Here is a 25,876-nt window from a genome sequence, read left to right on the forward strand (position 1 = left end):
AACTGGTCTGGATCCTCGAGGGTGACCTCAACTCCCTGCTCAACCACATTGAACTCTGAACCATGACAATCACCCTCTGGGTGCACCAAGTCCCCCTCTCCCTTCCTCATCTCTACCTGATAATGATTCTGGTTGCAAGCTACAGCCACTGTAGCGCCTAGCACCGAGGCGCCACACTCTACAGTGCAACGCCTAGCTACTGGGCGTTGCACTGTACAGTGTGGCGCCTCGGTGCTAGGCGCTGCAGTGGCTGTAGCTTACAAACAGAAAGTTTGCTCTCTGTTTAGCTCAGTCCATGCGTGCAACGCCTCAGATCTAGGCGCTGCACTATACAGTGTGACGCCTAGTGCTGAGGCACCACACTGTACAGTGCAACGCCCAATAGCTAGGCGTTGCACCTGTACAGTGTGGCGCCTCTGTGCTAGGCGCTGCAGTGGCTGTAGCTTACAAACAGAAAGTTTGCTCTCTGTTTAGCTCAGTCCATGCGTGCAACGCCTCAGATCTAGGCGCTGCACTATACAGTGTGACGCCTAGTGCTGAGGCGCCACACTGTACAGTGCAACGCCCAATAGCTAGGCGTTGCACCTGTACTTAGCAAATTTTTGGCACACGCACACATATTCCGATGAGGAGAGATAGTAGCTCACGACACATAGCAAGCAAAGAACTGTGACACATAGTAGTTCACGACACATACTAATTCATAATACATAGTACTTCATGACACATAGTAGATCACAACCAAATCGAAGAGGAGAGATAGTAGTTCATGACACATAGTAGTTCACAACCAAATCGAAGAGGAGAGATAGTAGTTCATGACACATAGTAGTTCACAACCAAATCGAAGAGGAGAGATAGTAGTTCATGACATAGCTCTATTGCGTAGAGCAAGGCCCCTTTCCCTTCTTCTTCTTCTTCTTCTCTTCTTCCTCTTCCTCCTCCCTTTTCCTTATGAGGTGGGCCTCCTTAACCACCCTCTCCATGAATATCTTTTCCTCCCTCTCTTTTTTTTCAGCTGCAATTGCCCAAAGCTTCATGGTTCCTTCTTCAAAATCCTTTTGACGCTTCTTCTGTGCCTCCTCACATTTCCTCACCAATGCTTGCTCCCTAGCGCGCATCGCATTTGACGCTCTCTCTTCTTCCTTCCTCTTCTCCTCAAGCTCCTCTTCCTTTTTCTTCTTTAGCTTGGCTGCATCCTCCTCTCTAAGCTTCTTCGCAGCCTTCTCCCACCATCCCGCCATCTCATCTTCGCCATCCTCCTTCATTGTTGGTTTGTTGGGTTGGGAAGCCGCCATACCTACAATGAGTGAAACATAATGGTTAGTAAAGACAATACAAACAAATGGAACATATGAAAAAAAATAACATATGGAAAACAAGAACATTTGAAACATTATAGTTAGTGAGCAACATACGGAAATGGTCCATCGATGTATCCAAACATTCCTCTATAACGACCTTGCCCTTGTCCATCACCACGGCCAAGTCCATCACCAAGGCCAAGACCATCACCACGGCCAACACCACCACCACGAGCTCTACCACCACCACGGCCTAGACTACCACCACCACGGCCTCTTGTAAGTCCTAGTTACCGACCTCTTTGTTGCCTAGATCCTCTTTGACTAACACTTGGTTGGCTTGGCACTTGTTGGCTACCACTTGGTTGGCTAGGCACTTGTTGGCTACCACTAGGTTGGCTCCCACTTGGTTGCCTTGGCACTTGTTGGCTACCACTAGGTTGGCTCCCACTTGGTTGCCTTGGCACTTGTTGGCTACCACGTTGTTGCCTTCGCACTTGTTGGCTACCTCTTGGTTGGCTTGGCACTTGTTGGCTACCACTTGGTTGGCTCCCTTGTGTAGCTCCTTGTTGGCTAGTGCTTGCATCATTTTTCTTGGACCTTTTCCTTGGTTTCGTACATTTTCTTTTGTTGTGGCCATGACCTTTGCATTCCCCACAACGGGAGCTCTCACGAGGCTCTTGGAATTGATCGTTTCCCGCTTCGCGGCGGCCACCATGGCCCCATCCATCCATGTCGCCTCTAAAACGCTTTGTTTTACGTCTACCACATTTAACAACCTTCAACTCCGGATCCGGTCATAGTTGAACTCCATGGTACTCCGGCCATTGTGATTGGTCAAAGTATGGGTGAAAGCGGGGAGCCCATGTTTTCTTGACCGTCATGATTGAGAACTCCAACTCCCTCACGGTGCGTGGGTGATTGATGTCCACATTTCTAACGCGACCGGCGGTATACAAATGTGAGCATGGGAGATGAAGCAACAATGGCCTCCCGCAAGAGCAATCACATTGTGTTAACGACACCTTGAAAGCCCGACCTCCATGTTGCCGGCCATCGTTTGTGGTTCCTCCTGGCTCTTTCACTTCATACTTCCACTCTTCGTTGTCATATAATATAGCTTCTTCTGAGTCAGCCTTTCGTGATTGAAATTCTAACCATTCATCAACCTTGGGTGGAAACTTGTACTTGTACTTGCGCGGGTTCTCACCCGCTATCTGTGCATAAGTTTCCATTGAGTACTTTAGAAAGTACGCATTCATCTTGTCAAATGTGTATTGAACTATTGCCGTCACAGGTAATCCACGTGCACCTTTGAGCACCCTATTGAAGCATTCGGCCATATTGCTTGTCATTTGACCGTATCTTTGGCCATCTTCATCAAAAGCACGTGCCCACTTGTTCCGGTGGGGAATGTGCCTATTCATAAAGTCTTGACCCCCGTGATCAAGTTTTTTGTGTGCGAGCAATTTGTTCAACAAAGTGGCGAACCGCTTCTCAGAGAAAGCAAGACAACAATCTTGAAGATCATCGGCCAACTCCTTAAGGCCACATGCCCTATAGAAGTTCGAACAAAAGTGCCTCATGCACCATCGATGGTGCAACGGAGCATGCCCGGGAATGTCAATCTCCACTGTGTTAAGAATTCCTGCATGCCGATCCGATATGACACAAATTTTCCTTTGAGCGGGTAACACCTTCGTCCTCAAAAGACGCATAAACCACTCCCAGTTGTCATTGTTCTCCGCCTCAACCAAAGCAAATGCCAATGGCAACACCCGGTTATTGGCATCACTTGCTATCGCAACCAACAAGGTGCCCTTGTATTGTCCGGTCAAGAACGTGCCATCAATGGAGATGACCGGCCTACAGTGTTCGAAAGCCCTCACGCATTGCTCGAACGCCCAAAATGCACGGCCAAATACTCAGACTTTCTTTCCTTCATAAACCGTTGTTTGGTGCCCATGAGGCTCGACAACATGAACCATGCCCGGGTTTGTGGCGGCCATGGCTAACAACAACCTAGGGATTCGGTTGTATGCTTCCTCCCAAGTACCATACAACATCTTAAATGCGGCTTGCTTCGCCTTCCATGCCTTGCCGTACTTCACCTTGTAATGAAAGATGGCTTTCACAAGGTCAATGACATGTTGGACGCTCATTGTTGGAAGTGTGGATATTGAGTTGGAGAGCCTGTAAGCGATGAACTCAGACGTGAGTTGTCTGTGGTCTTGGGACACAATCTTGCCATCCACCCTTTTGCCTCGGCACATGTGAGGTGGCACACAACTCACTACGTGCCAAGCGGGACCTCCTTTCCATGGTCTTGCACGCACAATCCACGGACATATTTCATCTTCACATGCACATGCAACCGTGTAGCGCACATTGACGTCCGAATGCACCACCTTGTGTGGACGATAATGCGTAACCGAGTAGTTGTCGAGCCACATCTTCAATTCCAAGAAGGTTTCGAACTTACACCCTTTACCAATCCGGTTCTTGTTGTCTCCCAAATCATAGTGAGAGCTTGGCCTAACCCCAAGAGATATAGATTTGCCACCATCCACAACGGCTTCATCCGCGAGACTAACATCCTTGAACAATGGTGTCTTGTGATCCCGACCGAATACCTTCTCGAAAGCTTCGGCCTCCTTCACCGTGAACCCCTCCTCATCAACTTGTTCATCGGGACCTTCGTCATCCGAATCCGATGCATATGCACGGGAAAAAGGGATGGAATGGTCCATTGTCTCTTGCAAATGATATTTGTCAAGATCACCCACATTGTTGTCATGGAGATCAACTTCATTGTCATCGTCTGCATACTCTTCATTGTCCTCTTGCAAAGCTTCATCTTGGTTGTTTGTAAACGGGCTCAATGTTGGCCTCACTTCTTGGGTCAAAAGAGGTTCAACAATTTCATCTCGCTTCAAGGGTGGGGGGCTACTAGCAACCAAAGGGGAGGGTTTCCGGTTCAAGTCCAAATGCAAATTTGAATCAACCTTCTTCGTTGCAAATAACTCAAGAGCCTTGTCAAGTGAATCGGCCACCGTTTCCTTGTATGCAACCCAACGTTGCTCTGAGTTGATACGCATTGTCTTCCAACGGATGTGCATTCCAAAACCTACATTATGCCTTCCCTCCAACTCAACGATATCACTAGGGTCCATCCAACTCAAATCTTTCCTCACTTGTTGCAAGAGCTCCGCATAGCTAGGACTACTATCAAACAACATATCTACCTCATCCGGATCCGGTTCAATATTGCCTTTCAAGAAGGCGTATTTGTCCCCATGATGAACAAACACACATGTTCTTCCCATCCCTATAAGCATTCAAACAACACAACGTAACATTGCTTCCATGAGTACTAATTTAAGGACTAACACGGAATACGAACCCTAATACATATATATCAAACAACAACCCTAACCCTAACCCTAACCATAACCATAACCCTAACCATAACCATAACCCTAACCCTAACCATAACCCTAACAATAACCCTAACCATAACCCTAGCACCAACATAAGAACACCCATAAGAATAACCCGAACATACTAACAAAGCCTAATCATAGGAAATTGGCAAACAAAGATCTCACATCTCCATGCAAATCTCTAGATCCAAACAAAACTAGGGTTTCCCAAACTAGCATTACTTGGATCAAAACAAGGGATCGGAGAAGATTACCTTGAGGGAGGGTATGACTTCGAAATCCACGGACAAATTCTTCAAATTTGCAAGTTTTGGGAGAGGATTTGAGAGGGGGAGAGAGTGGGAGAGGGGGCAAAGCTCGGGTTGGGGTGTGTGGGGTGGGGGGAGTGGGGGAGGGGGGCCCAACCGCTGGATAAGTCACAGTGCAGCGCCCGAACGCTAGGCGCTGCACATTACATGTGTGGCGCCTAGCTAGGAGGCGCTGCACTGCTGGGTGCGGGCCCAGGGGCTGCCGCCACGGTGGACTGAGGTGCAACGCCCCCGAGCTAGGCGCTGCACCGTAGGGTGTGGCGCCTGCGTGGCGGGCGCTACACAAAAGGGTCAGTGCTGTGAAATAGTTTCACGGGCAGTTCATTTTGTGAATTGATTTCGTCCACAGGTCAAAATAGTCAAAATTGCCTGGCAAGGAGGAGAAAGAAGGGGAGAAACGGGGTCCTTCTGGCTGGATTTGGCAACTGGGAAAGAAAGGGATCGAGTATGGAGCGGAGGAAAAATGGGTCATCGTGGCTGATTTGCTAGAGTGAGAGAAGGATAGGACCAAGAAAAACAGTGGCAGGCCACAGACCCACACAAATTTCATGGGACGCCAAAAGTTCCACGAGCTAGATGCATGTACACATATTTGACATTTCCTCTCTCACATCACTAGATGCATGTACACAAACCGGCGAAGCAGACGACCAGTCGGCTACTGAGGCAAGTGGGCAGAGTGTGGCGCCCCCGATTTAACTATACACTAATCATACATGCAAACGTGTACGATCAAGATCAGGGACTCACGGGAAGATATCACAACACAACTCTACAAATAAAATAAGTCATACAAGCATCATATTACAAGCCAGGGGCCTCGAGGGCTCGAATACAAGAGCTCGATCATAGATGAGTCCATGGAAGCAAAAATATCTGAATACAGACATAAGTTAAACAAGTTTGCCTTAAGAAGGCTAGCACAAACTGGGATACAGATCGAAAGAGGCACAGGCCTCCTGACTGGGATCCTCCTAAACTACTCCTGGTCGTCGTCAGCGGGCTGCACGTAGTAGTAGGCACCTCCCGAGTAGTAGTAGTCGTCATCAACGGTGGCGTCTGGCTCCTGGACTCCAACGCCTGGTCGCAGCAATCGGGTATAGGAAGGGGGAGAAAAGCAACCGTGAGTACTCATCCAAAATACTCGCAAGCAAGGAGCTACACTACATATGTATTCATTGGTATCAAATGGAAAAGGATTATCATATGTGGACTGAACTGCAGAATGCCGAAATAAGAGGGGGATAGCTAGTCTTGTCGAAGACTACGCTTCTGGCCACCTCCATCTTGCAGCATGTAGAAGAGATTAGATGGTAAGTCCACCAAGTAGCATCGTGTAGCATAATACTAACCGATGATCCTCTCCTCGTCGCCCTGTGAGAGAGCGATCACCGGTTGTATCTGGCACTTGGAAGGGTGTGTTTTATTAAGTATTCAGTTCTAGTTGTCATAAGGTCAAGGTAAAATTTCGGGTCATCCTTTTACCGAGGGACACGGCTATTCGAATAGATCAACTTCCCTGCAGGGGTGCACCACATAACCCAACACGCTCGATCCCATTTGGCCGGACACATTTTCTTGGGTCATGCCCGGCCTCGAAAGATCAACACGTCGCAGCCCTACCTAGGCACAACAGAGAGGTCAGCACGCCGGTCTAAATCCTATGGCGCAGGGGTCTGGCCCATCGCCCTTTGCACACCTGCACGTTGCGAACGCGGCCGGAGAGCAGACCTAGCAACCTCCATTACAAAGGAAGTTGCGTTACGCGGTCCAACCCGGCGCGCGCCGCTCAGTCGCTGACGTCACGAAGGCTTCGACTGATACCACGACGTCGAGTGCCCATAACTGTCCCTGCGTAGATGGTTAGTGCGTATAGGCCAGGGGCCAGACTCAGATCAAATACCGAGATCTCGTTAAACGTGTTATCTTGAAATAACCGCGAACGCCGACCAGGGCCATGCCCACCTCTCTCCTAGGTGGTCTCAACCTACCCTGTTGCTCCGCCTCAAAGTAACAATCAGGGGCCGTCGGGAACTCAGGCCCACCACTACCTGGATGGAGCCACCTGCCCCTTCAGGCCCCATCTCCGAACAGTATCACCGGTAATGTAACAGTGTAAAGTATATAGTATATGCCCGTGATCACCTCCCGAAGTGATCACAGCCCAGTAGTATAGCATGGCAGACGGATAAGAGTGTAGGGCCACTGATGATAAACTAGCATCCTATACTAAGCATTTAGGATTGCAGGTAAGGTATCAACAGTTATAGCAACAATGACAGGCTATGCATCAGAATAGGATTAACGGAAAGCAGTAACATGCTACACTACTCTAATGCAAGCAGTATAGAGGAGAGTAGGCGATATCTGGTGATCAAGGGGGGGGGCTTGCCTGGTTGCTCTGGCAAGAAAGGTCGTCAACACCGTAGTCGACAACAGGGGTACCGGCAGCGGTCTTAGGGTCTACCGTAAAGAAGTAGCGGAGGGGAACACAATAAATAATAGTGCAATCAAAGCATCACGAGGCATAACATGATAATACACGGTGCTAGGGGTGCCCTAACGCGGTATGAGGTGGTACCGGCGAAGGGGGGAAACATCCGGAAAAATATCCCCGGGGTTTCGTGTTTTCGGACAGATGAATTGGAGAGGGAAAGTTGTGTGTTCGCTATGCTAGGGATGCGTGGCGGACAAACGGGCTGCGTATCCGGATTCGTCTCGTCGTTCTGAGCAACTTTCATGTACAAAGTATTTTCATCCGAGCTATGATTTATTTTCTATGATTTTTCAAAGTTTAAACAATATTATGGAATTATTAAATTTATATAATAAACAGTGAAATACTTTTGTCACCTAGTGATGTGCCAGCCACAGTCAATGACATGTGGGGCCAGGTTAAAGTCAACAGCACAGTCAACTGTTGACTGGGTCAACCAGTGAATAGTGCACGGGTCCCGCGTGTCATAGACTTAGGCATTTTTATTTATCTTATTATTACAATTTACAACGGGGCCCACATGTCATAGGGTCTAGACTAACAAATTAATTAAACTTAATAATCTAAACAGGGGGGTTTTGGGGCTAATAGGGATTAACCTTAATTACACAGGGGGGGGGGGCGAGCCCCATTGGCAGGGAGCCAACCGGCTTTGGCCGGCCTCGCGCGCGCGGCCTCACAGAGGAGCACCGGCGGCCAAAGCTAGCAGCGGCTCCCCGGGACGGCTGCAGCGCTGGGCGTAGCGGAAGGCAGCGATGGCGCGAGGCTATGCGGGGGTGGGCAGGGCCACACAGGGTGCGCCCCTGGGCGAGGCCGCAAGCAGCAGCAGTAAGAAGCGGCAGCAGAGAGCAGAGGAAACAACAAAGCGCAGCAGCAGCGGCCGGAAGGGCACGCGCGGGCACAAGCGGGGGTGCAGCGGCGGCACTAGCGACGGGGGCGCGCAACAAGGAAATGGGAATAGCATAAGCAGGGGGGCGTGGGCACGTACTGAACTGAGCTTACAGGAAGCATCAGCCATGGTGGACGAGCACGCGACAACCCATCAGACAGGGGGGACGAGGAGAGGCGCTCACAGCGGAGGTCGTAGGCGAGTTCGACGAGGCCGGGGTGGACCGGAGGTAACGGATCGACAGTAAGGTCGTGGTGGCCGAGCACGGAGAAGACGACGATGGCGTCGGCAACCCAGTGCCTCGGCTTGAGGCGACGCCCGGGACCGATTAAGTCGAGCGCGGTGGAGCTCCTTAACGCCCTCCCGCATGCCGGAGACGCCAGTGGTCGTGACAACGACGACGGGGCAGCGGTCACTGTGGGATCTCACAAGCTCGATTTGGCCCACAGAGGAAGGGGAACGATGGGGATCGAGGGGGCCGCCACACACGACCACGACCGGCGGATGGCCGCCACGCCCCCCCCCCCCCCCCCCCCGTCTCCTGTAACGAGAGGAAGAGGACAAGTGGGGGTGGGCTGGGCCTATTTTAGCTAAATGGGCCAGGGGTCCAGTAGCTTAGGTCCTTTTTTCTTTTACTACTTTTTCCATTTCCTTTTCTATTTAATTATTTAGCTAATGTTTTGTACTTTCTTTTGTATTAAAATACTTTTGTAAAATGTAAAACCTTTCCATATAATTACTATGCATTATTTTGCACTTCCACAAAAATTAAGTTGGGTTCAAAATAATTTATTAAGTTTGAGTTTATATTTAAATGGGATAAAAAGGTGTTGTTGGTCGACTGTTTTAATATCCAGGGGAAATTTTATAATTTGGAAAGAATGTTAATTCTTTCATGAAAAATTGTTAGTGAATATTTGCAACCCACCGAACATTTTTGTTTTACCATTTGAAGAAATAATAATTTGTCTTTATTCTAAATTTGAATTTGAATCAGGTTTGAATCAACGCGGGATTAACGACAGTAATCATAATGACGTGACATCATTTGTAGAGGGTTATTGTAGCTTAATTATGCGGACGTCACACAGAGGACCACCCTCCAACATGCAGGTTTGTCCCTTCCTCTCCTCTCGGCACTAGGTGCATGCAGCCCATAATTAAGGAAACGGTGAGGCAGGCGACCATCGGGCTGCCGAGGTAAATGACCGGCTACCTATTTATTCTCCTATGCCATGACTCTGTGCCTTGGACGACCATCTGGCAGCTTTCATGACCGCTCGTGAGATTTGTTCAGCATGTATGTAGATCACCACCAACAGGATCATGTGGTTCACCATGCTCCGCAGTACCTCCATGTCATCTTTCTTGGAAGAAGTAATCAGCAGAATCACCATCTTCCTGGAAAATAGCATCCACCAGAGGACCATAACGGTGACGGACGCGAGACGTAGGGTGAGTTCTACCACCATGCCGCCGGCGGCATCGACTAGCATCGGCTGGAACACTGGCTATACATTGCGACATTTGTGACCACTCGGGTGCCTACAACGGGATTTATCTTCCATCTCAGTCCTAAATGTTTTCGATCTTATTTGCATTCCAGGATTCACATTATTATTTTGGTCAATTTAAACATATATTTGCCATCTTACGCATCCTGTTTTTTTATCGTCTTTGATTTTGCATCACTAGTTCATTATGTGGCTGCAGTTTTTGGGCAAGAGATTCCAATCAGTAGGCATGAAGCTCAACGTTTGGGGGCAAGAGATTCCAATCGGTAGGCATGAAGCTCAATGTTTGGGGCATAATATTTGTAACCCTGTTGTATTTTTATCCTCTCCTATTTTATTCAACTACTTGCTTGCAAAGGTCGGGATATATTTTTGATCATCATTCTCATTCTCGAGCCTCTGCTTTCAGAGAGAACAGAAAACTCACCAGTTCAAAATCTGGACCCCTTGGTTATAACAAACACCAACTCCAGACATTACAAGAAACTGAAGAAATACATACCAGTGCCTGAAGCCGAACGATAAACAACGCTCCCTTGAGTTACATGTCAAACATGAGATATTGCGTGTATGTCAAGGAGTTGCGCCGGTACAAGATCATCCCGTGGAGTAGTTAGTTAGCTAGAATACTATGTAATCTTTATCTTTCTTATCTCTAGTATTCTTTCTCTCCAAGAGATGTATCCCAACAACCTGTACGCGTATCCGGGCTCGCAACCCAGCTATTTAACACGCAACACGTCTGGCCAGGAAAGCCAAGACGTTTACTGCATCGCACATGGTATACAGAGCCTCCTTCTTCCACCAGAAACCCTAGCTTATCCATCTCCATCAAGTGCGCGCAACCATGTCTTCCTCCTCCGCCTCCTTCCAGTCGGCCCTCGGCGGTGGAGCCCCGAAGAAGCTAACCCACAGCAACTATGTTTTGTGGCGGACTCAGATCATGCCACAGCTATGGGGTGCCGGCCTCTTCCACTATGTTGATGGCACGGCAACGGAGCCGGCCGAAGTCCTCACCACCAAGGACGCCGCCGGCAAGGAGACCACTGAGCCGAATCCCCTTCATCCGCTCTGGGTGAAGGAGGATCAGCAGGTCCTCGGCTATCTTCTCCAACACCTCTCCAAGGAAGTGCTCATCACGGTGACCACGATCACCACGGTGCGCGCTCTTTGGGTGGCACTGGCGAACATGTTTTCGTCACAGTCGCTCAGCCGCGTCAACAACATCCGGACAGCGCTGATCAATGCGCAGAAGGGCAATCAATCGGTGGCCACCTTCTTCGCCGCCATGAGGGGTCTCGCCGATGAACTCGCCGCGGCGGGAAAACCCATCCAGGACGACGAGTTGATCTCCTACATCATCCACGGGCTGGACCAAGACTATCAGCCCCTCGTCTCCGCACTAGATGCCCGTGTCACTCCGGTAACTCTCGATGAACTTTTTGCCATGCTCAGTAACTTTGATCAACGCATGGCACAGTATCATGGTCCCGGTGGTGGCTTCAAATCATCGGCCAACTCTGCATCCAGAGGCCGCGGTGGTGGCTCTCGCCCGCGTTCATCTTCCCGTGGCAAGGGGAGGTTCGGCTCCAGCGGAAGTGGCTACTCCAACAACTACTCCAACAATTCACGCGGTGGCGGGCGCCCCGGTAACTCCAAAGGGCGCCGTGGTGGTGGCAGTGGTGGTTCCAACCGGTCCCGTCCGGACTTGCCTCGCTGCCAAATTTGTGGCAAGCCTAGCCATACGGCAAAGGACTGCTGGTACCGCTACGAAGAAGATGACGGTGACTCCTCACAAGATGAAGAGAAAGTTGCTGCGGCGACTGATGGCTCCTATGGAATTGACACAAACTGGTATGTTGACAGTGGTGCCACCAACCACATCACCAATGAACTCGAGAAAGTCACCATGAAGGAGAAATATCGTGGCAAAGATCAAATTCATACGACCAGTGGTGAAGGTATGGGTATAAGTCACATTGGCCACTCAATTTTTAATACCCCTAGTCGTAAAATTCATCTCAAAAGAATCCTGCATGTTCCTAGTGCTCATAAGAATCTTCTCTCCGTTCATAGAATTACTATTGATAATCATGTTTTTCTTGAATTTCATCCTTTCTTCTTTTTGATCAAGGATCAGGCCACGAGGAAAGTTCTCTATCGAGGTAGATGTGTTCGAGGGCTCTACCCGTTGATTCCGGAGTTTAGAAGATTTAATAAATAAGCTTGTGGTGCTATCAAGCTTTCGTCCACACGATGGCATGATCGTTTAGGACATGCCTCGTTTTCTTTGGTTGAAAAATTACTTAGGAAAAATAAGCTCCCGTTTGTTGGTGAGCGCAATGTTGAAACTATTTGTGATTCATGTCAGTGTGCTAAAAGTCATCAATTACCATATCCCATATCTACTAGTATCTCCACTAAACCCTTGCAATTGATCTTTTCTGATGTGTGCGGACCGGCCCCCTCCTCTGTTGGTAGACACACGTACTATGTTAGTTTTATCGATGACTACAGCAAATTCTCATGGATCTATCTTCTCAAAAAAAGATCTGATGTGTTTCAAGTTTTTCACAACTTTCAAGCACTCATTGAAAGAAAGTTTGACAGTAAGATCATTGTTGTCCAATCCGATTGGGGAGGGGAATACGAGAAACTCAATTCCTTCTTCCAAAATATAGGCATATCTCACCAAGTATCATGCCCACACGCTCACCAACAAAACGGGTCAGCCGAACGCAAGCATAGGCACATTGTTGAGGTTGGCTTGGCCCTCCTCGCAGGAGCCTCCATGCCTCTCAAGTTTTGGGATGAGGCCTTTCTAACAGCTTTTCACATCATCAATATGCTTCCTAATCGTGTCATAAATAATGAAACACCTATGGAACGTCTCCTCCACACGAAACCTGATTACACCTCTCTTCGTGTTTTTGGGTGTGCGTGTTGGCCAAATCTTCGGCCTTACAATCAACGCAAGCTCATGTTTCGCTCAAAACAGTGTGCTTTTCTTGGCTATAGCGCCCAACACAAAGGTGTCAAGTGTCTTGACATCTCCACTGGTAGGGTATATATCTCACGTGATGTTGTTTTTGATGACACAAAATTTCCCTTTGCGGATCTTCATCCCAATGCCGGTGCCCTACTCCGCAAGGAAATCTTGCTTTTACCCTCTCATCTCTCCGGCTATGATCAAGGGGGTATTACAAATTGTGATGATCATATGTTGACTAACCCTACTAATGGTCTCCATGAGCTTTGTGATGATGCAGAAGAAAACAGTGCAAAAATCATAGAAAATAATGAAGAAAATGGCGCCGCAGACCCTTATTTCATGTGTCCTGGCTCAGGGGACATATCCACCTCGGGATCAGCGCAGGTGCTGCAGCCAGGCAGCAGATCTTCCTCGGATCCCGCGCCTGGCAGTGATTCTGCCGCGCCAGCCGAAACAGGAGCAGGCGGGCGCTCCGCCGAATCTGCACCAGCCACGCGCCAGAACCTGGCGGGCGGCAGCGCTCCCCCTCGTGCATGCGACTCCGCGCCTGACGAGCGGCGGTCCGGTACTGGCTCGGGCCGCGTTCAGAGTCAGGCCCAACTGCGTGTGTACACACGTCGTGCCGCTACTCGTCAGGCGGACGCGGGGGCAAATTTGCTCAGCCCGGGGCCCAGGCAATCATTGGGCCATGATGACGCCTCCAGGCCCAGATCTTCTGCGGTGATATTGGCTTCCACACCACGACCCACGACCACAGAAGATCCCGCTTCAACATCGCCTGGTGACGCTGTTGTTTTTGGAGGCCCGCGCGGATCCTCCTCGGGATCGGGTGAGGATCAGTTCGATCCAGACCTGGGATCCTCTGCGCCGGATCTCTCTACAGAAGCGCCTGCTCCTACTCCTCCACGTCGAACGCGACTACAACAAGGGGTAATTAAACCTGTTGATTATAAACACGTTACAAAATATGGGCTGATATGTTCTACAGGTGAACCAGGAGAACCCAATACACTTGAGGAAGCTTTGGGTGAAGCAAATTGGAGAAAAGCAATGCATGATGAAATCATAGCACTTAAGAAAAATAGAACATGGCACTTGGTTCCTTCACAACGAGGTAAAAATCTTATTGACTGCAAGTGGGTTTTAGGATTAAAAGGAAAGCTAATGGAACCATTGACCGTTACAAAGCTAGACTCGTTGCAAAGGGTTTTAAACAACGGTATGGTATTGACTATGAGGACACGTTTAGTCCAGTTGTAAAGGCTGCTACTATTCGTCTTGTTTTGTCCATTGCTGTGTCCAGGGGATGGAGTCTACGTCAGCTAGATGTTCAGAACGCGTTCCTCCATGGTGTTCTGGAAGAAGAGGTTTACATGAAACAACCACCTGGGTTTGTAAACACACATGCACCACTTCATGTGTGCAAACTTGACAAGGTGTTGTATGGACTAAAGCAGGCACCAAGAGCATGGTATTCTCGTCTCAGTAAGAAGATGCAAGCACTTGGTTTTGTTCCCTCAAAGTCTGACACGTCATTGTTCATTTATAACAAATCAAGTATATCCATATTTGTTCTCATATATGTTGATGATATAATTGTGACAAGCTCATCTGATGAAGCTATAACTGCACTGTTGAAAGATTTGAGTACAGAATTTGCCCTCAAGGATCTAGGAGATCTGCATTATTTTCTTGGTATTGATGTAAAGCAACACAAGGATGGTCTTCACCTCTCTCAAGAAAAATATGCAACAGACTTGGTAAAAAAGGCTGGTTTACAAAGTTGTAAGCCTGCGCCCAGTCCTTTATCCAGCATAGAAAAATTATCTCTTGTTGAAGGAGAGCCCTTGAGTTCAGAAAATGGTACAAAGTACAGAAGTTTGGTAGGTGCACTTCAATACCTAACACTGACTAGACCAGACATTTCCTTTGTTGTTAACAAAGTGTGTCAGTTTCTTCATGCACCTACCACTGTTCATATGACTGCTGCAAAGCGTATAGTAAGATATGTGAAAAATACGCTGAATGTTGGCCTAAATTTCAGCAAGTCATCTTCTACACTTATCAGTGCCTTCTCTGACTCTGATTGGGCTGGTTGTCTAGATGACAGACGTTCAACAGGTGGCTTTGCAGTTTTCTTTGGACCAAATCTGATATCTTGGAGTGCTAGGAAGCAAGCCACAATTTCAAGATCTAGTACAGAGGCAGAATACAAAGCATTGGCAAATGCAACAGCAGAGATCATATGGGTGCAGTCAATTTTAAAGGAACTAGGTATGAAAAGCACTAGAGCTCCTTGTTTGTGGTGTGATAATTTAGGTGCTACCTATTTATCAGCAAATCCAGTTTTTCATGATAGAACTAAACACATTGAGATAGATTTTCACTTTGTTCGAGAAAGAGTTGCAAATAAACTTTTGGATATTCGGTTTATTCACTCTCAAGACCAAGTTGCGGATGGTTTCACTAAAGCTCTACTCACAAGAAGCTTTGAAGACTTCAAGCATAATCTCAACTTAATGAAGTTGTGATTAAGGGAGGGTGTCAAACATGAGATATTGCGTGTATGTCAAGGAGTTGTGCCGGTACAAGATCATCCCGTGGAACAGTTAGTTAGCTAGAATACTATGTAATCTTTATCTTTCTTATCTCTATATTCTTTCTCTCCAAGAGATGTATCCCAACAACCTGTACGCGTATCCGGGCTCGCAAACCAGCTATTTAACACGCAACACGTCTGGCCAGGAAAGCCAAGACGTTTACCGCATCGCACATTACATACATCAGGTTGAGCGCCCGATGGACAAAATAGGCTCAGGTGAACAGCTGACACATCATGAATTATAAAATAATTCAGGTGTCCCCAATTCTTCCGCAAAACTCGACATTATTTCTACACTGTAAAACTATATCTACAACAACTACATGTGACAACATCTCGGGCTACAATACCTTGACAATTTAAACCCTCAATCGTTATCATGTTTGCCTGTGTAGTTGTTTTAATCCAAGGACTTCGATGAATGGGAAGCAGACAACGGTTAAAAATAAATCTGGGTAATCTTTATGATCCACCATCTACTCAGTATGTCCCTTAATCTTTAATGTAGTCAATGATAACAAGTTTCTTTCATGTAGTAGTCTCATGTTTTGCAATTTCGGAACAAAAGGAAGTTCAATATAAGTTTTTCTTATGGATATCAGTTATCTACCTATCACCATATGAATAGTTACCGGTGTCTCTTCTTGATACGTATGATATATGCTATACTCATACTCTTCTTGGGAGGTAAGTACAGATCCAAAATTCATGGTTTCTATTAATTCCCAGTTTCTTGATCCATTTTATTTTTTGAGTCTGCAGGTCATTTTGATTATTGATGGAATTTTTACTTGATTTCGAAACAATATCCATCATAAGTTAGGATCAAACGATAAGTATCGAGAGAAGCTTTGATCTATGCTTCAATTATTACTACACGTGACATTTCCTCTCTACAGATTCTTTTGTAATGTCTAGCAATAAGTTGTTTGTTGAAAATCAAAATAGGTGAGCGCTTCTTGCTGAAGCAATATAAGTCTATATAATAAGTTGTCACCTGACATTATTATTTACCAGCGCTAAATCTATTGGCACGCGACCAAGTGTCTTATACCCAGTCTTATTCCCGTTAATCTATATGGTTATTCTTCTTAGATTCATCTACCATGGTCATCTCTATTTTGCATACTAGATACCCTATATCTCCTAATTAAATAGTAGCATATACATGTGATGCTCAAACTGCCGGAACAAAGATTTAAGCGTGCATATAGAGTTGCCAACCATGCCATATTTTTTGCTACGTACACGTTGTCTCAGGAAAGTATCTTTTTTTCATGGTTCCGGTCATCTGTTCTAGATATACCTATATGAGAAAATCTGGATACCCCTCTGTGCAACAAATTATGCATAGTAAATTGATTTGTAAATAAGGAATCTGGTTATCCATTCAGTTTACTTAAATTTCGCCATCCTGTTTTTTTGCACGTGTTTGTACTAGAATCAACTAAACATCACTACAAGAGAAGCTAATTTGCTTCTGGGTATGCATCTATCTTCGTACAATATGACAGGTTTACTTAAATTGATTCCATTATTTATATAAATGTATATTAAAGGTATGCCAAAATATCCTCATCATCTCAATGTTAATTATTGTCCATAACCATACATCTAATTATTGTTGGAATATTGTAATGAAGCTTTGCAGATTGAATATCTTACTATAGTTGTTTCACCGGTTTGTAACGCTTCCTGTAATTTCATTAAGTATGACAGTAACTTCTTATATATTTTGTAACGGTGGTTTACGTGAGCTCAAAAATATCCCATCCAAGTGATCAAATTAATTTTCTTTCTTATCTCTTTATTTACCCTTTAGAATAGACATAATGAATTTTTAAAGTTTTACACAATAACATCCCGCAGCAACGCGCGGGGCATTTATCTAGTATAATAAAAACCTAATGCCAACTTGTAATTTTTTCATGTAATTCACTTTGAATTATCTTATATATATAGTATATAAACATATATAGAATAATAAAGTAGTATATAGAGTAACACTATTCTAAGCGTGAATGTACAATAGTTTATCCACGGAGCTTCCCCGATTTTGTGTAGTTCTGGCCGTCCGATCTGGCCTTTGACTTGTTTGTGCCATTGGATCTTCACCTTTAGTAAATTTTATTTTCACCACGTAGTGGTTTTCTCTGGCCTATGACTGATGGGCTTGTCCGTCGTATGGATTGGCTGGGTGAGCTGCGCTCACGTGCGAAAGAATTGCCCAACCTGCTCGCCCCACGCGCCGCGCACACACCACGCACTGCACGAACCCTAGCCTCCAATCCTCTGCCGGCACACACCCACTCCTCCCTCGCTCCACTGCAGCCGCCGCACCTCTCTCTCCTCCGTTCGCTCTTCTCCCTCATTCACCACAGCCACAGCCCCAGGAGCTTCGTTGTCCCTGTCGAGGAGATCCATGGCCTCCCGACGTGCTCATCTGCTCAGGTCGCGAGGAAGCCGGGGGAGGAGGAGACCTCGTCGCGAGGGAGCTGCGGGAGGAGGAGCTCAACCCAAGAGGAGAGGATGCCAGCCAGGGAGTCGTCTTGGCTCGACGTGGTCCTTCGCGTCTTGAACCTAGCACCGTAGGCGGCTCGTTTAGTGGCGCAGCGGACGGCGGCCTCAGCGGGTGGGTGACGGTAGCCGCAGCTGGTGCATGACCTCGCATCCTGGGTGCGTGCTCGATTAGCTCGCGTCTTCACGGTCTTCAGGTGCGCAGGTGAGTCCCCAACCATCTCATTCATTTTTCCTTTGAGGATGCAAATGCGAGCACTAGCTGTTTGTAAAAATGCTCAAGGAGAACTGCTCAGAGGAGGGCAGTATGTGTGAAAGTTATTAGTTGATTCCTATCAAAGAAAAGTAAATATACTTTCAGTGTTTTTGTTGGTTTCATTTGCATATAATTAGAGTAAACTGCACTGGATCCACATACTTTCTCCAGCTCCCTTGAAAACTAATGTATTTGGCCCCCCATTTTACTGTCAATTTGTAGTATGCTTTCTTATGCTTGAGTGGTCAACAGATTTTAGGTTTGAGCAGCTAATTGTCAAATTTAAAAGTATAATGGACAAGATAAATTGTGATCTTGCATTGTCTACTCCTCTATTGATGTGGCTCTTGATTTCTGAAGCTCCCAGGATTTAATAAGCTGCCTTGGGCTTCATTGGACAAATGATCTACCTGGAGCAATGATACATGCAAGTATTTTATTTTAAACACTAGAAGCATTAAGTTATCAGGTACTAAAACATCTGAACTATGTTAATTGTTTGTCCTTTGATGGCAGTGTAGATTGGCATTGAAGCCCGATGGCCTTTTTCTTGCACCAATTCTTCTCTCGTGTGTGCTCCAGTGTTGATAATCTTTTGGGACCATTTTTTTCTGTAATTGCTTATACAAATGTGTAATTAGTTGCACAGACATACATACATACATGATTCTGCGAGGAAATTACTTTCTTTGATCTGTTCTTTATAAATGTTTTTTCACTGGCTGTTTAATATAGATATTTCATTTCTTGCATAAGCATATATGATTCTGTGAGCAAATTATCTTCACTGGTCTGTTTTAGAGAGATGTTTGATTAGCTACACAACATACATAGTTCTGTTAGTAATTTGTTTTCCCTGGTTATCTTGATATTCAGTTCTGTTGGTAACCGTTTGCATGGTGGGTCATGTTAGCAATGGGTATAAGGGTATCCAGTGCCCAGCCTTTATATTTTTATCAGGTGTATTCACCACTATGTTGTTGGCCTAACTGTATACATTTTGTTGGTGTGATGATTCATCCTCTAAAAATTTATATTGTGTCCTCTTGTGCTAGATGTTTGAGGTTTGGCTTTAAAAATAAGCTATTTCTAACGGAAGGTCAATGGGAGAAAAAGGCAGTGTATACATTTTATTTGGTGCTTATCTGTGACCTTGCGCACTTATCTTTATATATGCTCTTCTTCATAGATATCTTCCTGTCGGTTCTCTTATGAAGATCTTTCCCTATATCTGATTTTATACCATATCAGGAACCATGGTGTCCCACTACACTTGATCCGTGAGCTGTATGAGACCTTGCGCAACTTCAAAATTCATGTTTCAGATTATGTGCACCGCAGAAAGATAACTTCCACCATGAATGGACGCTTTCCAGATGCTACAGCAGATGAGCTTAATGTGTGAGTTATTTAATTTCACTGGCACTGTTTCAGTTTATTCAACTATGGTTCTTGTTTATGATTTAGATATATTTATGGATTCAGGAGTGATGTTACATGTATTATCTGTCGTGAAGAGACGACAACAGCAAAGAAGCTGCTTTGTGGGCACTTGTTCCATGTGCATTGTCTGAGGTCATGGCGAGAGCGCCAACATACTTGCCCCACATGTAGATCTCCCATTGCCCCCCGGACAATGGACGTGATCCATCAGTGCGACAACATGAAGCTCAACTAGGAGTTAGCTTGGTGAGCTTCCTTTTGTTGTTCCGTTTTTTGTTTTGAATTTTTCTACTTAACCATTTCTATCAGTGAGTGCTACAATTGGCAAATAGTTTTTATGTGGTTCCTAATTTAGTGTGAGGAAAAACAGCTGCAGGCATTGGTGCTCCAGGTTCAGAAGGAGTAACAAGCAAGAACGTGAACAGGCGCCCCACAAAACTTGAGGCCTACGTGAACAGGCGCCCAACAAAACAGGCAATCTTCGTTGAATGTTGTAACATATTTACAACAAGTTCTCAGATTTGGGTGGAATGTGCATGCTTTACAGTTACTCCCTCCGTCCCAAAATAAGTGACTCATGGTAGGATCAAGTACTCTACCAGGTCTAGGGCGTAGGTGGTAAGGGAAGGATGGAGGGAGACGTGGCGAGGATCGGGCGCGCCGGCGGCAGGGCGCCGTCGCGGCTAGGAGAAGGGCGGCGGCTAGGGCTGTTGGCGGCTAGGGTTCCGGCTCCTCAGGGAGCCGGGCAATAGGAGATAATATTCTTCTTATTGCTTGCCTTCAAAAAGAGTCTTACAACCTATATTTATATCCTAGATAACTTGTAGAAGAATCAACCTAAGATAACTTGCCTAAGATAACTTGCCTAATCTGAAAATAAAAACTAAGATAACTTGCGGGCCTAAGCCGGCCGGCCATAACACTTCTCCCCGCCTGCACAAACAGCTCGTCCTCGAGCTGCAAGGTGGGGAAGCGCTTGCTTGAACTCTTCGAGGTAATCAACCAGCGTCAAACACCTTCTCGACATCTGGGGCGGCCAGGTCAGCGGCGACGACGTCCTCCGGAATGTAGTCTGCCACCTCCAGGTAGAAGAGTCGCGGGCAGGCGTGGCCGGGCTTGTAGGGTTCGTCGCAGTTGAAGCACAACCCTTGGCGGCGACGCTCGAGTATCTCAGCTGGGGTGAGCCGGCGGAACGGGCGCCCCGCGGTCGCGGCGAGGGGTGCCGCAGAAGCCTGCACAGGCCGACCCTGCGCGGAATCCGGTCCGGGTAGCGACCCAGTAGTCTGGGACGGTGATTCCTGCTGGATGGCCACCGCGCGGCACTCGAACGTGCGGGCGTAATACATGGCCGACTGGAGATCCTGGGGTCCCCAAAGCTCCACGTCCATGCGGATATGGTCCGGTAGACCGCCCACAAATAACTCGGCGCGCTGAGTGGCGGTGACGCCCGGCGCGTGGCACGCCAGGGCCTGGAAGCGGTCGGCGTAGTCCTGCACCGTGGATGTGAAAGGTAAGCGGCCGAGGGCCGCCAGTCGGCTCCCGCGGATAGGAGGCCCGAACCGGAGGAGACAGAGCTCCCGGAAGCGCTCCCATGGTGGCATGCCGCCCTCGTCCTGCTCGAGGGCGTAGTACCAGGTCTGCGCTGCGCCTCGAAGATGATAGGACGCGAGCCAGGTGCGATCCGAAGCGAGCGTCCGCTGCCCTCGAAAGAACTGCTCGCACTGGTTGAGCCAGTTGAGGGGGTCCTCCGTGTCCTCGTAGGTGGCGAAGTCCAGTTTGGCGAAGCGAGGGGGTGTCGGCCCGCCGTGCCCGAGGGCGGCCGTAGTTGCCGCCGGCGCGTATGCTGGGTCGGGAAGCGCCGGGGCGTAGTTCGCCGAGCTGGAGGGGTGATCAAACCGCAGGGAGGGCGTCGGGTGTTCCGGCGCCGTGGAGTAGACCGGCCCCGAAGACGAGCCGGTCGCCCAAGCGGGGATCGGCGATGGTGACGGTGGAAACTGCACCTGGTGCAGGGGCCGACCCGTAGCCCTAGGCGCGGGTGGTGGTACTGTCGATGGCGGCGGCGCCTGGTGGAGCTGCACCGGCGCCTGCGGCGTGGGGGCTGGCGGTGACGCCGGAAGAAGCTGCTGGGTCTGGCCCTGCTCCGAGGCGCCGGTGCCCAGGTTAGGGCTGGGCGGGGCCGGTGGAGGACCCTGCTCCGAGGCCGCTGGAAGGTAGGGCGCGACGGAGGATGGCACGGCCGGCGCGGTCCAGGTGGGCCACTGCGGCCCCGTGGTGGCGAGAAGTGGCGGGGCTGCTGGCGCGATCTGCGGCGGCCACTGCGCCCAAGGCGGCGGTGCGGCCGTTGGGGCGGGGAGCGCCGGGTAGCCTCCGGTGACGGCCCCCGGTGCCGAGTACCACGGAAGCACCTGCTGACCCGCGGCCATGGCTGGATGGAGTCCGGTGATGGCCCCCGGTGCCGAGTACCATGGAAGCGCCTGCTGACCCGCGGCCATGGCTGGATGGAGTGGTGGGGGCGGCCCGTACGGACCTGCCAGGTAGAGGCGGATCCCTTGAACCGCGGTGACGAGGTCGTTGAGGACGTCCGCCATGGCCTCCGGCGTGAACTGTTGCGGCTGCGGGGGAGGTGATGGCGGCGGCGAGTGTTGGACGGGGGCCTGTGGCTGCCCTTGGCCCGGCGTGGTGCCGGGTGCCGTTAGGACTGGCGCTGAGAGCGACGCAGTGGTGCCCGCCGAGAGCGAGGCCGTGACGCCCGGCGCAGAGGCGGCGGTGGTGGAGGAGTTGGCGGGCAGCGGTGGTGGTGGCGGTGGAATTGGCGGAGACATGGTCGAAACCCGGTTACTCTGATACCAAATTGGTAGGATCAAGTACTCTACCAGGTCTAGGGCGTAGGTGGTAAGGGAAGGATGGAGGGAGACGTGGCGAGGATCGGGCGCGCCGGCGGCAGGGCGCCGTCGCGGCTAGGAGAAGGGCGGCGGCTAGGGCTGTTGGCGGCTAGGGTTCCGGCTCCTCAGGGAGCCGGGCAATAGGAGATAATATTCTTCTTATTGCTTGCCTTCAAAAAGAGTCTTACAACCTATATTTATATCCTAGATAACTTGTAGAAGAATCAACCTAAGATAACTTGCCTAAGATAACTTGCCTAATCTGAAAATAAAAACTAAGATAACTTGCGGGCCTAAGCCGGCCGGCCATAACAACTCAACTTTGTACTAGCTTCAGTACAAAATTGAGTCACTTATTTTGGGACGGAGGGAGTACCTTGCAAGTGTCGTGATGTTACATAGATATTTTTGTATCTATATGAATGTCAGACCCTGTGTGATTGATCTTATTTTATTCCTATGTGAGAACTAGCTCTCCTTTAGTAATTTAGTACTTTTATACTAAACTGAACTGGGAATAGTTTGATTGTGCTCTATAGGACAGTGTGATTTCTTCTCATAGAATGTTGTCATCTATATCTTGTTGAATGTACATAACTATATTTTGCATGATAATATGTTTTTGCTGTGCCAGTCATATAAGTTATTTATTTTCTACAGGTTGTTACATCTCCAAAGAGGATTCCAGCAGCAAAACTTCATGGTCAGCTTGAATGGAAGGTAGTCCAAGAGCTTTATGATGTTGATTTCTTTACAAACATTATGGGAAGTGGACTTCATTTTGATTGGCGACACATTCCTAATTTACTGCTCATTTCGTAGTTGTACAAAAAAAATGCCTGGGCGTGCAAGTTTTATGTGAAAATGATGTGCCGGCGGTTGGAAGAATGGAAAATCACTTGGCTGTCGGATTTCAAGCACATAGGGCATTGCTTATGTGGCGTACAGTTCATAAAAACTTCCTGAATTGAGTGTTTATTTTCAGTTCTATGCTTTGTTAGACTACTAGAGCTAGAGATGCTAAAATCCTAGATGATGCTAGATGGTGTAATGGCATTAGTGCTGAATTATATTACAAAATGTACAAATTGGATAAGTATAACAAATCTCAAATCTATTAGATTTGTATGTTTTTATTCATAATCATCAGTCTACAATCACCACTCTGCTCTGGCTTTCACTTTGCAGCCCTCGCTCAGGTCTTACCCTGCCTCGCCTAGCTGCCACTCTCTTCTAGAGTGATTGTGCCCCACCATGCGCAAGGTATTCACCAAGAACCAGAAGGTGCTCTTTGGACACCATGGGTATGGCTACATTCATGGCTGGAGGAAATTTGCGGCCATTTCAATTCAGCCTTTTTTACACCTACCAGTGTATTCATAATAATTATGATATATGCATACCACATTATTAGTCTTCACCTTTTTTACATACTACTCCCATTTGAATACACTTTTAGAAAAAGTAAACATACCTATGGAAGACACATTCTTGCCTGTATACTTCTTTTTGAAGTATTTAAAAAGCTCAGTTTACAGAGTATGGGTTGGTTACTACATTGGAGTAATTATGGACATCTCAAATTTAGCGCCTAGGATTCCTATTTTGACTGATGTGAGTATCTCTTGGTCAGTCCTCAGATTACAAATTTGAAAATAACTCTCCTGAAAACGCTGGCAAAACTCACATGTGGTCTATAAAGAAATATTTGATGATCTTGCTTAATAACTTGCTAGCAAGCAGAAAATATATCATGTTAGTACCATTCATGTATCCGCTTTCACAGACCATCTGACATGACTTCTTATTAATTTTGACAGGATGCTAAGGGCTGCAAGAAATAAAATAGTATGTTGCATTTTGCCTACAGGTAAGGAAACCTGTACCTTATTTCTGCAAAGATGTGCTCTATTTTTTTTATTCCATGAGTATTTGCATTCCCTATAGAAGCTGACTGGTTAAGATAAAAGTTGAAGAATTCATACGATAGTCGATTGGAAACATATATCTAGTAGTTCATTTTTTCATGCGCACAATGGGATAAATTGATGTAACACAAGACTTTACAACTTAGTGCTGTTGTTATTAGAATCAGGAGACTTGCTTTGTTACCGTACTTAGAGTTGCCGATTGCTTACTATAGTAATAGCCAGGAAGGTTTGTAGTCAACTTATATGCAGTTGTAATTAGTCGACTTATGCTCCTTAAATTGTTGTTCTTTGGTGACCAGTGAATGGGCAATTGACTCTTGCGTATATGGCTGATCTAATTGTTGGGAAAATCTTCAGCACATTGTAATATGAAAGGTTTTATCCTGCAAAAAAAAGCATGAAAGATTTTGATTTTTTTCTTAGGACTTCTTCATACACTTTTTACTATTGTATTCACTATAGTTTTCCTGGATTGAACTGATTTTCCGCTTGCATTGTAGATATCAAGTCTTAGAGAAGGAAGTTTTGTATGGCAGTCGACTCGCTTCTTCTCCGATTCAGATTCACAGTTAAATATCCCATTCTTCTTTTTTCAGCCCTTGACATTTTCTCCTACTTGCTAATGCAGGATGGAACACTTCCTGTTACATGTAGTCTTCAGAACCTGTGCTGAAAAGGCGCTTCTTTGTTTGGAAAGTGTCTGATTTTGCAAAACTTTTGGCTGTATCGAATAATTTTCAAGTTGCTTCAGTGACATCTGTTCCTGCTAAGACGTTTTAAATGTGAACCTAAATACTTGTTACCATAAGTGACCAAACTTGTGGTGGTGTGCAATGTTCACCTAACTTAAAACAGCTTGCGCCCTGTCTTTCTTCCGCAACACAAAAGCTAGATTAATTTACCATCCATCCGTCAAGTGAGCTCAAGCATAAATTCTGAACTTTCAGACAACCAACCAAGATGCAGGTGCATTAGAGCATGGAAAAGGCAAAGCTCCCAAAGAGTAATTGATATTTCCTCCACTGAAGATGACGAAAACAACTAAAAAAGGCTAGAAGTATCAACCTATACTCGCCTACATTTACCCAACTCTTCTCCACGTACAAAAATAAATATACCATGGTTTAAAAAATGAGCTTTCAACTATTGATATCGTAAAGGTCCTTGCAAAATGAAATTATTTTCATCGATAATATGGCTTTAGCGGGTTTCTGCGCCATTTGGCGCAACAGGTCAACTAGTATAGTAAAACACTAAAATATAGTAATTTGGAAATATTTTTTTACTATCCAAGTTTT

General features: G+C 47.0%; 1 protein-coding gene and 2 long non-coding RNA genes across 26 annotated transcripts; 2 read left to right on the forward strand and 1 right to left on the reverse strand.

Annotated features, from left to right (window-relative positions):
- The first annotated feature begins 9,730 nt into the window (after window positions 1-9,730).
- LOC147990541 (uncharacterized) lies at window positions 9,731-10,712 on the forward strand. Its single transcript, XR_015609216.1, has 3 exons — window positions 9,731-9,982; window positions 10,155-10,221; window positions 10,365-10,712. It is a non-coding gene; the product is annotated as an uncharacterized LOC147990541 (long non-coding RNA).
- A 7,027-nt stretch (window positions 10,713-17,739) lies between these two features.
- LOC125526521 (uncharacterized) lies at window positions 17,740-25,432 on the forward strand. Of its 24 annotated transcripts, none has more exons than XR_015599842.1 (10): window positions 17,746-18,271; window positions 18,683-18,749; window positions 18,844-18,891; window positions 19,378-19,459; window positions 19,574-19,723; window positions 19,808-20,011; window positions 20,136-20,239; window positions 23,308-23,367; window positions 23,836-23,951; window positions 24,468-25,432. It is a non-coding gene; the product is annotated as an uncharacterized LOC125526521 (long non-coding RNA). The 24 variants fall into 24 exon arrangements; XR_015599841.1 differs by lacking the exons at window positions 18,844-18,891; window positions 19,378-19,459 and having other exon boundaries at window positions 17,748-18,271; window positions 18,683-18,791; window positions 24,468-24,517; window positions 24,878-24,953; window positions 25,079-25,432; XR_015599835.1 differs by having other exon boundaries at window positions 17,741-18,271; window positions 18,844-19,459.
- On the reverse strand, window positions 20,736-22,594 carry LOC147990542 (uncharacterized). Its single transcript, XM_087516971.1, has one exon. It carries the CDS (start codon window positions 22,585-22,587, stop codon window positions 20,764-20,766), a length of 1,824 nt encoding a protein of 607 aa, XP_087373097.1. The 5' UTR covers window positions 22,588-22,594; the 3' UTR covers window positions 20,736-20,763.
- Window positions 25,433-25,876: the final 444 nt, after the last annotated feature.

This window comes from Triticum urartu, chromosome 1A, assembly GCF_056163025.1.
Source record: "Triticum urartu cultivar PI428250 chromosome 1A, HENAU_Tu73, whole genome shotgun sequence".
NCBI lineage: Eukaryota > Viridiplantae > Streptophyta > Magnoliopsida > Poales > Poaceae > Triticum > Triticum urartu.

Excerpts from the sequence above, each read along its gene's own strand:
- LOC147990542 (XM_087516971.1), bottom strand. The coding sequence starts at position 22,587 with ATGTCTCCGCCAATTCCACCGCCACCACCACCGCTGCCCGCCAACTCC.